This window comes from Phaethon aethereus (genome assembly GCF_964289735.1).
Source record: "Phaethon aethereus genome assembly, chromosome: 1".
Classification (NCBI taxonomy): Eukaryota; Metazoa; Chordata; class Aves; order Phaethontiformes; family Phaethontidae; genus Phaethon; species Phaethon aethereus.
In genome coordinates, this window is record NC_138575.1 from 128940465 (window position 1) to 128953188 (window position 12724).

General features: G+C 41.5%; 1 protein-coding gene across 4 annotated transcripts in view; it reads left to right on the forward strand.

Annotated features, from left to right (window-relative positions):
• The window catches only part of DMD (dystrophin), a gene marked incomplete at both ends in the record, with an annotated part of 1339794 nt that overhangs the window by 1288871 nt on the left and 38199 nt on the right, over positions 1–12724 (forward strand). For all 4 annotated transcript variants that reach the window (XM_082008889.1, XM_082008891.1, XM_082008888.1 and 1 more), the window contains 4 exons: positions 4157–4323; positions 6426–6537; positions 11506–11642; positions 12422–12460. In XM_082008889.1, coding sequence (XP_081865015.1) covers positions 4157–4323; positions 6426–6537; positions 11506–11642; positions 12422–12460 — 455 coding nt within the window. The remainder of the gene's footprint in view (positions 1–4156; positions 4324–6425; positions 6538–11505; positions 11643–12421; positions 12461–12724) is intronic.

Sequence of the window (12724 nt, forward strand, 5' to 3'; positions counted from 1 at the left end):
TTTAAAATGGTTTAGGGGATGGGGGATGGGGAGCGGGAAGATGGTGGTTTTCGAGTGTGGATGATATAAAACTCTACGCCAATTCACTTCTGCATTCATGGTTGTTTTTTTTTATTACTCTCTGCCCCAACACTAGAAACTTTTACTGGAGTAGTCAATGCAATCAAGTGTAATGCAAGGGTCCAAAAGCAATGGTCTTAAGCATTTGCGCCAAGGGTTGAGGCAGATTTAAGCACTTTGTATCACCCAAAATTACCTTTATAATAATCCTCTCTTTCTTGATCACAAAACAGCACTTGTCTTGGAAATGGTAAATTCTTGACTTTTGTTTTCTTACCAGCTAGCAATGGGGTGAGCACGAACGTATTGCAGAAGCCACTCAAGAGTGGAAGACAAGGCTCGACGGGGTTTGGTCTGACTCTGGGGAGACAGGGCTGCTGTTCATGGCTTGCTCTGCATTCTTAAACTTGTAACAAATCATAGGAATCCCATTCCCCAGTTTGGATTGTCCAAAAAAAGATTTACCTAGACTAATGTAAAGCTTTCCATCCTGGATGAAGAACACCATTCAATTAACAAGGTTTTTTTATTTCCAATTAATTTCCTACACTGCAGGTAAACAGAATGTAGCTCATCAAAAATGTCAGAAATTTGTGCTGTGTTGTCTCACCCTGCCCAAAAACATATCACATTGTTCATGTTAAAATCATGACTGTATTTTGGAGCATGTTTCATATTATGGATAGATAAAATTAATATAGCATAGGATATTTTTCAAGCTACTAGCTGGAAGAAGAGGGTGAAAGAAAAATGAAAAATTCAACTCCCAAGTATTGCATAATGATACTAGCACCACCCAACTTCCTATTCCTCCATTGTTTCTGCAAAATAAATACTGAAAAACAGATGTCTGGAACATAATGAATTTGAATTTCCCCCATAACAAATTGTTACTTGTAAGCTGGAAGGGGCTTTATGAATTTTACTTTATGATTCACTCTGTTATTACCATAAAAATTGGGAGTTGCACAGAAATGTGTTCAAGAGAAGAACCATTAATATTCTTTACAGCTTGATCTTGTTGGTTCAGATATGAACTGTATGAATCCAGACTTTTTCCCTTATGTAAAGTCTTTAGCTGCTGCCTTTACCGGATTTAGAGATTATTTAGAAAATCGCAATAGCAGCTCAGGGAACAGTCAAGAACTGTCTGTCCTGTACTGTCTGACCCTGACCAGCTTTTCTCCACATGGCTTTAAATCTTCATGTAATATAATTCGGAACCAGTTCTGATACATTTTAATGCAACTAATCTCTCTGAGCACAGGTTTTGTACAGCCAGCGTGCACAGCTCTGGGTAGGCAGCTGTTGGGACTGCTGGCAATCGACAGTCACTGCAAAATTAAAATAGATCTTTGGATGTTACATCCAAAGTCTTTCATCGCTGCAACATTTTCCCTGCAAATTTAAAGCAGCTACAAGTGGAAAGCAGCGCTTTGAGCGGCTCATTCTTATTCTGGCTGCAGCTTGCACTGCAGCATTTCCGTACACCTCATGTTTTTCTATTAGAAATGGCATATTGAAGAGATCCTCTTAAAATATGTTTGAGGCTTAGAGGACCTCTGTATAGAAAATGTAGTCCGCTAGGCAGGGTAATGGTTTGCCAGTGTAGTTCCTGGCTGATGGTGACTCAGTGAGTGAGACACAGAAAGTCTCTCCCCAGCCTCTTTACTGCCCTGGCTGCTAGCTGAAAAATACATCAGACTTTCTCTTAGGAGAGTTCTAGAATTAAATTAATTCTATTGAATTCACTGATGTCCTGCAGCAGAAGACCATATCCACTGTTCTGAGCAAATTCTGCTGCCAGTATCAGCTGGACTTTATTGTACTTTTGATTTTCTCTCTTTTTCCTTTGGGGGAGAGGGATTCCTAAACTCTGTAGTTACAAGAGAAAACAGAGGAGTAGGATTTAATGCAGAAGTCTCCAGAAATATTTCAGTGAGTGAATAAAAAAGGTCATTCCATTTCATGTAAGACCTGTAGTGAATATTAAATTGTGAGGGACTTTATCTGAGTAACTGTAGTGGTTTGATGGTGTTCCCCAAAAAATCCAAAAAGGGTGTGCATGACTGTACTAGAAATCCATAAACATGGATCTTAAATGCAGTCTTTAGGTGGTTTCCCAAACTGGCATGTCAAGAAGAAAACCCTGACCAAAAAATCTTTGTTTCTAATTAATCAAAGTATTGCAGCAGCATTTTAAGTCAATTTTAATGCAATGCATTATTCAGGAGGTATTCTGTGTTGGGGGGGGAGTCCCATCTTTCTTGTGGCCAGAGGTTCTGTTTAGGAGACTTTGCATTTTTCTTAGTCTTCAAGTATTGATCATTTAATTTGTTTGTCAAGATTATAAACACTGTTAGCTTTAAAAAAAAAAAAAACAACACACACAACTAATTGGTTTTCCCTATAGTGCTCTCTCCTTTAGATCAGTTGTGATATATTTTCTCAGAACTCATTGCTAGCATTTTTAGTTGAATAGGATTTTAGCTAGGTCATACTAAACTCAGATTTGATGAGAAACTGGAAAAGTAACTGAGAACAAGCATAAAAAACGCCAGCACTCAATCCCGTATTCATCTCAGTCCATGTACATGATACATTAATGCTTATTATTTATTTAAATGCTTCAAACAGGTTTGGAACCACAAAGGAAGACAGTGTGCCTTGTGAAGTTTGAAATATAAAAGACTGGCCCACTGAGGGCTGTATTTGAAAACCCAGAGAAAAAGAAAAACAGAGGATTTAAATATACTCAGCCCATAAATACGCTGTTTCTGTTGGGTAGCACAGAAGGAAATGTCTCAAGGAATTTGAATTAGCATGTAGTGATGGTTTAGAGAAATGGAGCCGGGAGGGTATTCCGCTTCATTGCTTGGGACTTGCTCTCCTCCCTCCCATCCTCCCCGCCAGAGCCCTGCGCTGTTTCCACCTGATCCATCACCTCTCCTTCAGCCCTGAAACCGGCTCACAGGTTCTCAGATAACCGGTTTAGTGCTGGCTCCGCACCACCCTGCATGCCGAGAGGCATGCCCCGTGAACATTGACTCCGTCACTTCACTGTTTTCCTTAAAATCCCTTTTGGTGCTCCTTGCCTTTATTCTGGGCTGCTCTCTGCAGTGGCTAGTCTGCCAGTGCGGTGTGACCTCTGCCTGTGTCGATAGATCGCCGTTGTCCCCCATTGCCTCATGTTTCTCATCTCTTTGCTGTTTCTTTTTCCGTGGTGTAGGTGCTGCCAGGTAGGGATGATAAATCATTTTTTGGCGTGTGCACGGCGCTTGCCGCAGCGGGATTCAACTCTGTGCCTGAGCTGCCTCAGAGTTACCGTGGAAGAGATACCTGCAGTGATCATAGTGGTTCGGTGTGACGGGAAGGCAGCAGGGGAACAGGGCTGCCGGGAAGCGTTCACAGGCTTTTCTGCTGTTGGCAAAGAGACGAAAGTGGGAGGTAGTGGAGTATGAGGCTAAATCAATCGTATTCTGTGGGACAAAGGTGTATTGTATTTGCAGGCAATGACAGGAAATTTAGATGTGATATGGTGGGAAGAGGGATTTTGAGGCGTTTAAGGAGGCAGAGATTTTACATGTTCAACTTGAGAAGGGGTTTGAATGGTTTCCTTATGCATGCATTTTGAAGAAAGGTCAGTACGATAATGAAGGATGTGAAAGAGAAAGGAATTTTGGTCAAAAGACATGCAGTTTTTAGGGCTTGGATAACACAAAAATAGGTGTTTTTAAAATAGGTGGGAAGCGGTGCTGTGCAGGCTCAGATAAGGGAGACGGGAAACACAAGATCAGGCATGAAAGGTGATGATTTTCTCTGTGGCAGAGTACATGGTAGTGCTGTCTATTGTAATAGCAAATAAGAGAAAGAGAGATCTGAAATGTTAATAATAGTGTTCAGTTCCTGGCTTGAAGGCAGGATCCCAGAGTTTTTTTTTTTTTTTTTAAGAATGGCTGGACTGGGGGAAAAGCTGGAGTATATTCAGGGAAAAGATACAGAGTAAGCAGGAAGCGAATGGCCTGAACTGTTAATTAGCTGGTAGTAGACAGATGACTTGCGCTCAGTCCCTGTCTTTCTTCCCCTTCTGTTTCAGGCCAACAACAAACCGGAGATCGAAGCAGCCCTCTTCCTGGACTGGATGAGGCTGGAACCACAGTCCATGGTGTGGCTACCCGTCTTGCACAGGGTGGCCGCTGCGGAGACCGCCAAGCACCAGGCGAAGTGTAACATCTGCAAGGAGTGCCCGATTATTGGATTCAGGTACAAACTCTCTCCCTTTCCACACGTACTGCTGCTTGGTGGATCAAGAGCTCTGCTTGTTTCCAGGCAAATCACATGCTTGAGGAAAAATAATTGTGAAGGGGCACGAGGGAGAGTGACACCTAGGCTGGGTACAGGGGTGTAAGCGTTGAAGAAAACAAAAATCATCTTTCAGTTAAGATACGGCCCTTCCTCTGTGTCCCAGTCCTTCTGTGCCTCAACCAAAGTACTGGTGGATTGCACAACTAATACGATTTGCTTTACATTCAGTCTGTCCTACACATGCAATTACATTGTCTGAATTGCATCCTGATGAATAGCTTTCTGTCGTGGTATAAAGCAAGGAAGTGCCTTGAAAATGCGCAGACGTGTAAAGCTACATGTGCCTTTCTCAGAGAAAGAATGTAGTTGGTGGAACATTAACCTGGAGTGAGGGAAATGTTGCTGCTCTATTTAAACATCTGGATCAACACCATGGTTACTATGGCGATGAATAAGTCACTGTGTTGTAAAATGGCTGTGTGTTGGTATGCCTGTTGAGAATCCACTTAGCAGCTAAGTAAGTACTCACTTTCAATTATGCCTAGACTTGTTTTATCACTTTGCTTTGCAATAGCTGCTTTGTATGGTTTCTGTCCTTTTTATGCATGGTCGTCTTTTACCATTGGCATTTCTCCTTCTACGGTATTGTGTTGTTTACAAAGAGCTTTCTGTAATTTTCTTTCTAAAACCCAGATAGACAACAGCAGCAAGCAGTACCACATAGAAAAGCCATCATTTTGCTCTAACCTGTGAGAGTATGAAGCTACTTTTATGCCTATAGTGGGGCAGTGCTTTCTCTTACGCGATTTCACAGGCAGTGGGAAATGGGGGGGAATAAAGAAGGTATTGCTTTGTTTTGAATCTGAGTTTTTCTTCAGTGAGGCTGTTCCTCTAATCATCTAAGTTATTCTCCTTCTGCTTTTATTCCCCTTGAATATCTTAACTGGGAAATGATAAATATTACTGAGGGAGAGCTAGGGATGGGATGTGAGTAGTTCAGCACATCCACAAAGTCTAATTTTCCCATTCCCAGATAGGGTTTATGAAACTACTGAATTACTTACATGGTTTTGTATAAACAGCCAAAGACGAGTAGGTGGAATTGAAAAATGCAGCACTTGGAAAATCAAAGGATAGCAAGTGAATGGATAGTCTGTAGTGAGCATCGAGAACTTGGGAAGCGCACACAGGAGCTCTCTGTTTGTGTCTAATTTTACTTGTCTGATCTCATCTGGCTCTTAAATTTATATAACAAATCTATTATCATGATAGTTGAATCTGTCTGTCACAGATTTTTTTCCCTGGCTGTGCAAGTCATTGAGACCCTGTGTACACACTTGACAAAAAGATACTGTGTTGGAAGCCTTGTAGAAAGCTAATACTGTGTGCCTCAGTACGTGTAAAACAATGTTCTTCTGAGGTCATTGTGACTGAACTGCTTCACGTATTTGCAACAAGACAACCCTTATGCCTCCGGCTCTTTCAAGCACTTCAGCATAGCAGATACAACAGTTAGCTGCCTCATAGAGCTGATGAGATTAAATAATGGCCCAAAAGTGCATTCAGAGTTTTGCAGGGATGGAATGCCATACAGGAAAATTGTTTTGATAGAGGTGCGAGGAAGGACACAAACAAATTCCTGCCTTGTATGCAGCACTTAGCAGTTTACTGGGGTGACTTGTTGAGGAGGGCATTACTTATTCGAATATTACTTCCTCAAGACACTCTGTGTTAGGAATCATGAAGAAGAGCAAAAGAACTGAAATTAACATTTCAGAAACAAAAAATGTGGCGGTGTCTTTCGTGAGTTAAGGGAGAGTGATTGTGTAGAAATCTTCACTGTTGGCCAGCGTTAACAGTTTTTTTGAAGATTCAGATCTTTGATAATCACCTGAGGCAGCACTACCTGTCCCTTAGTGGCGGAGAGCACTGCCTGGCATTGCACACCAATGTGACAACTCAGGGAAGAGAACTTACTAACGCAGAAAACTTGACGAGCTGATGTGAAGCATTCGCATACAAAGCTCTTGAAGCCGTGCATTTTTTTCTTTCTCTTTTAGGTACAGAAGTTTAAAGCACTTTAACTATGACATCTGCCAAAGTTGCTTCTTCTCTGGCCGTGTTGCAAAAGGTCATAAAATGCACTATCCCATGGTGGAATACTGCACACCAGTAAGTAGCTGTTTTGCTGACCCTTACTGCCCCTTCTTATGTAGAAAGGAAAAACTTCATTTCCTGTGTGCAAGGTAATGGAGCATTTGGGTGGCTTTTCTTTCCCCCCTGTACTTAAATCACCTTTTATATACTATACATGCCAGCAATTTCTGATGCTTAGTAAAGGATACTCCAAAGGTTTGAAGTAAATTGAAGTTCATTGTTTGTACAATGCTGTGTCATAATGTATTATTGCATGCTAATGACTTGTTCCATGTTCAGTGCCATAGTTCACTTTACGGATCCTGCAAGAAGCCTGCGATTTGTATGAATACTCATTCGTATCTTAGGTCGCAATATTTTCTCCATAGCAGTGTGAGATTTTTCTTCCTTTTCCTTACCAAGTTGCTATTTCACTTGCTTTCCCCACAACACTATGATTGCATTTTCAAGTTCTTTACTATTTAGTAGTACCTTTGTATTGTATGATCACTTGATGATATAAAATACCAGGGGAGCTCTCAAGAGTAGCAAGTTAGATTTTATTTCTGAAGACTGGAAGCTGGGCTGTTCAATGCTGCGCAATACAGATGTGCTACATTGATGGTGTGGTGAGGGTCTTCACCCTTTTTTCACAGCTCTCAAAAGGATTGCTTTTGCGTAAGCTTTTCTTTCATACCAGCCAGCTGGCAAGGGAAATTCCATATTGCTGTTTCAACGTGCTGCTTCTTCTTTTTGCCACACACAATCAGGGCAGCAGGGCGTAAATTAGAGGAGCTCTCAGGCTGTCCTTCCATGATGCAGCATGACTGAGCTTTCAGCCGCCTTTGCTGTTGTTTGTGGTGGTCTTGAAGCAGTGCACTCTCTGGTTATCATTGCCTAGTGTGATGGGACGGTCCCTAGTCTTGTACTTTCATTTGCTTGTCACATACAAATGGTGAAAATAGAACATCAAAGTTATACGTGAGTTATCCTCATAAAATTATGTGAATGGTCTTTACATCTTCATCCAAACAAAAAGGCGTGGCCAAAATAGAAGTAAAGACTCTCAGCTTTTCTTAGAAACTTAGGAAAGAGAGAGGAAAAAATATTCCCCTGAAATATTACAGTAAAGCAAAACCAGTATTTTTGTTAGTTTTAATTTATGGATATTTAGTTACATTATCTATCAACTTCTGCTGTAGCATTAAACGGCAATATTTAATCTGAATCTCTGCAAGGGCGACTACCGGGCGTTTGCTAGCTTTTCATCAGTATACCCTGGCTGCTGCTTTTCAGCGTCGTCCCCCGGGGCTTGAGGTTACGGGAAGGGGCGATGTGCCTGAGCTGCTGCACAAGTCAGAGGGAAGTGCCGGCGCTGCCTGGGCAGGTCTGAACAGCCTTCTCCATCGCAGGCATTCCTGGAGCAGGCTGGCAGGGTCCGAGTCGTACGCAGAGCGAGGGAGCGACCGCGTTAGAGCATTCCTTCTAGCTGCAGCTGAATACCTCCTTGCTGAATTGGCTGTGGCTTTGTTTTGCAGTTTGCCACTCTTATTCTTGCTAGTAAACAACACGGGAGATTTGTGGATGGTGGGCAGAGTGCAGAAACCAACATCTTGCTCCTGTTTTCTTAACCTGTTCGTAGGATGTGTTTTGAGGAGAGAGGAACGAAAAAGGATTGTGAGACACCCCTACAGCCTGCAGCAACTCACTGCAACATGGGGTCCAGCAGGTTTCTGTTCTCCCTAAAAATGCAGATTACTAACAGGCGAACACAGCGGTGAACAGAAAACTTGCAACCGCATCCAGATTGCTGGATCAGAATAAAGAACCAGTCACAGCCAGGACATTTTGTTGTGAATCCTGAACTCCGGCAGCCCATGCTAATGTGCTGTGCCTGGCTGCACCAGCAGCCGGCTGAATTAGAGAAGGATTAACTGGGGAGGAAAAAAGTTAATGTGACGCACAGCAAGCCCTGATCTTTTTTGTGTTGCTGCTATTGAAAAAATAAACCCAAATACTGTGTGACTGAACAAGACATCCACTGAAGCTATCATGTCTAGTGTGTAATCGTTTTCTAAATGAATGAAAAGGGGTTTGCAGGTAGCAGAGCATTTTTTTCCTCTTCCTCCATACAAGTCTCTCACCTTAAAATGCAGTTTGGCAGACAGAAGACATGTGATGCCTTCTTTGATATATCTTTGCAATAGCTAAATGTACACAATGAAGTGTTTTGATATTTTTATTCCCTCTCCCTCTTACTTCCAGGAAATTTTGGAGCACTGTGGTCTTTAATTCTGCTTAGGGGAGATTTGAGAACTCATGCTAAATACCTGAGGGATGTGATAACTTTTCCTCTCCTGCAAAAGGTTGAGGCAGAATAAGGGCAAGGCTGTTCCCTAATTTTCATTTAGACAGAAAAATCACAACAATTATTCCTGAAAGCAACACAGCTCCATTTCGTGTTCAAAGAGAGGTGACTTTAAAGATGTTTCAAATAAAGCATAGAAGACAACTCCTAGACTGGGATTTAAATGTAGGATCATTTTTCTGTTTGGCTTTAACCAACAGTGACACACCAGCATAAGAAACACCTTGTTAGAAGGAAGCATGTCAAACTGAGATACCTTTTTACAGCTAGTGTTTACAGTCGGGGCTGAGGTCTGGGGTTGGGATTTGGCTTTCTTAAACCAAACTGCGAAAAGTCAGATGGTGGTAAAGTTCTCCTTATGTCATGAAATAATTTTGGTTTCGGAATAGTTTTGGAACATGCTCAGCCCAGCTGCCTACGTACTGCTTTGATTTAAGGGAACTGGGTTGCTGAAACTCCACTGTTTTTTCCTCATAAACCAGTTCTGCTGGGAATTTTATTTTGGATTATTTTCCTCTGAAAATCATGTGGAATAAAACATCTATGGAACAGATCAGAAAGTTTGGCTGAAAATAGCCTCAGTCTATCATCTTGTCATACCTTGTCACATAATAATCACATTTTCTTTGCCTTTCTTGTGCTCCTTGAACATTTTTTTAAAATGGAAATTGGATCATATGAGAGGTAGCTGGTGCTTCTAGTTGTCCCTGGAAGATGTATTTTCTTCTTGGGATTCTTGTGCTACCAGCTAGATCAGGATGCTTCTGTGCAAACGCACTGGTTTACTGTTTCATCATCTTGCAGAAGGTTCAGGGGAGCAAGGTTGGGCTAACAGTCCCAGGAAGGTCAAAGCAAAGAATGTTTTACTGTTAATCATGCCTAAAACACTTAATCCAAATTACAGTCAAGTGCAATGGGAAGTGTTCACAAGATTGAAAATAGACAAAGCAGGAATAAATTGTTATAAATGACACAGGTGAACAAACTGAACAGAAAGATGTGCTCCATTTATACTGAGACTAAATATTAAAGATTTTCCTCTGTTCGCAGCTGATGTGCTCTCTGTCCTCGCCTGATGCCGACCTGGTTAGGAGCTCTCCTGGTAGGCACTGCAGGTGGCATTTGGCTGAGGGAATTCCCTCCTGCCCGGGCATGCGAGGCCGCCTCAGTAAATCCCCTTTCTGGAGTCTTCTGGGTGGTCTGGGCATACTTAATCCCTCCTTTCCCCAAAATATCTTTACTTCTAATGTATTGAGGAAGTGATACTTAATATTATTGAACATTATCTCAGTTTCTTGAAAATACAGATGCTGCTGTACTGGCTTGTAGGTTCTGCTGTGTCACTTCTCTGCCAGTCATTGCCCATGCCGAATTTTCCTGTGAGACAGACAGACCAGAAAGAGAGCCAAATTCTTTCCACCTTTACATGAAGCTTGTAGGTGTCATCAGGGATAATATTTGTCCTTTCTGTTAATGCATTTCAGTCTTTCTGCAGATTATGTTTCAGGGCATGCTTAATTTGTCTACCCAGGAGATTGTTAAAAATATATACATCTGTGTTTCGGCAGCTCTTTGAAAGATGGCTTGACTGATAGGTCCCAGCACCTCCTTCCTCTCTAAATAGAAGGCATAGAACTCATTAAAAAATGTCAGAAAGATTAGCTTTCCCTCGTTTCTCTCCTTCAAATTAAATGCACTGGCAAAGCAATATCATTATGTGGGTGAGGAAGAACTTAATTTACTGTAGAAGAGCAGTATTTCAGGGTCGAGTGTCTCGGCAGGTGCAGAGAAGGGAGTGCAGCCTGACTAAAGTAACCAAAGTCTTCCATTAAAATTCTTCAGAAAATCGCCTGACTCTTAATCAGGCTCACAAGAAGTCTTGCATCTTCCCAGCAGAGATTGTTTGAACTCTTCCTGGCTCATTCTTGTCTTTAGGAAACTAATTCCACTTTGTGCTCCTCTGCTGGTCTCTACTGCAGCAAGGAAGCTGGCTCGCAGGCAAGAGAGTAGAAAACTTGCGCAAGTATTGATCTTAAATGCCTGCTAGCTTTGGATTAAACAGGCACAGGAAGAAATAACTGATCTAAGAGCTTTCAGCAGTTCTCACCTGCTTTTTGTTTCTCTTTGATCAAAATATTAATGGCAGAGGAGGCTGAGAAGGGAAACTGGAGAGAAAACATACCAAGAGTACGGGTCTGACTTTTGTGGACCGACAAGACGTAGATGATGAGCGTGTGATAAGAGTCAGGTTAGCTGGACACACGGACTGGCTGTGTGTCCTCCGTTACAGCCATTTTAGTGCTGAACAAAAAGCAGGCAGAGTCACATGAGGGAATGATGAATTTTTCTCTAATTATTGCTTGTCCTCTTGAGATCACCTGAGAAGAGGCACGAGCCTGTCAGGGTTTTTTGGAGCTTCCACTTTTCCTCCTTCCTCCTCAAAAGCTCTGTCATTGTGTAGTACTTTGTAAGGTGACGGTGATAAATACATAAAATTTGTGGTTCCGGAGGTCAAGCCATTGGCAGCTCTGCTTGGTGTGGCCGCAGCTCTTCCAAGTGACCCAGCAAAGGAAGAGGCAACCGAAAACCATAATAACCTCATGAAAGGTGATTTCATTGTGATTTGTGGCTTTCAGACAACTTCAGGAGAAGACGTCCGTGACTTTGCCAAGGTACTAAAAAACAAATTTCGAACAAAAAGATATTTTGCAAAGCACCCACGAATGGGCTACCTGCCTGTGCAAACTGTCTTGGAGGGAGACAACATGGAAACGTGAGTAGCTCTGAAAAGTGTCTAAGTAGCAATTCATTTGGTACGCTCTTTGAGCTCCCCAGCTGGTGCCAACTCCCTTCACTTCCTAAATGCATAAAGCCTCTTTCTTTCTTTCTTTTCTGTTAACCTCGGCTGGCAGGAAAACACAAGCTGGGATTCCGATTGCCATTGCCTTTATCTGTTTTTCACCTGTCCTTGTACAGGAACTTCAACTTCAGTTGGTAAAAGAAAAATACTTACTGTCTTACTGAAAGCCTTATAAACTTTTAAGGTTGATAAGGCAATTTGGAGACTAATGATCTCTTCATTAAATTTTTATTTTCTTCCAAATGGGTATCTTTCTATGTTTTTATTTTTTTGAATTAGGCTACTGTATTTGCAAGCTTTCCAGCTGATTTCTTCTTTTCTCGCCCTATAAATGTAGTCTTATTAAAAGACTTTGAAGTCTTTATGGAAAAAAAATAATAATGATGCACATGGAGAAATCAGTGAGTAACCCAGTTCCCTTTGGTGTTTTTTTACAAGTTTAATCAGTTGTTTAATGGCAATTGCACGCAGCTTGTTCTCGCTCTCTCTTTTTCTCTGTCTCTCTATTTTTAATTTTCAATTTCAATTTTTTTCTCACTTTTTGGTTGGTTGCTCTTCACAGTCATTCATGTTGGTCTGTTGGATTTCTGTTTTTTCAGTTGTCGTGATTTTTTTTTTTAACCTTTCTGTAATTATTTTGCTGCTGAGTTTCTTCTGCCTCTCTCTTCACCTCCTCATTTTTTGTCTTGCAGTCCTGTTACTCTGATCAACTTCTGGCCAGTAGATTCTGCGTGAGTACTTTTGCTGAAGTGTGCTGCTGCTGCTACTGCTGCTGCGTTCCCTCACCTTTTTTGTTTGTTTCTTTGTTTAGTTTTACATAAGTTCATTTCCTTCTTTCTTTATGATTATTTTCTTTGGTACACTCTCTGAAGAAAGGTTTTGATCCCAAATGAATGTTTTGATCCCAAATGAGTAGAATGGCATAAACCCAGGAATTCCCAGCAATCATGGATTGTGGACTGTATACTCTTTCTGGAGTATGTATTTTCATTGAA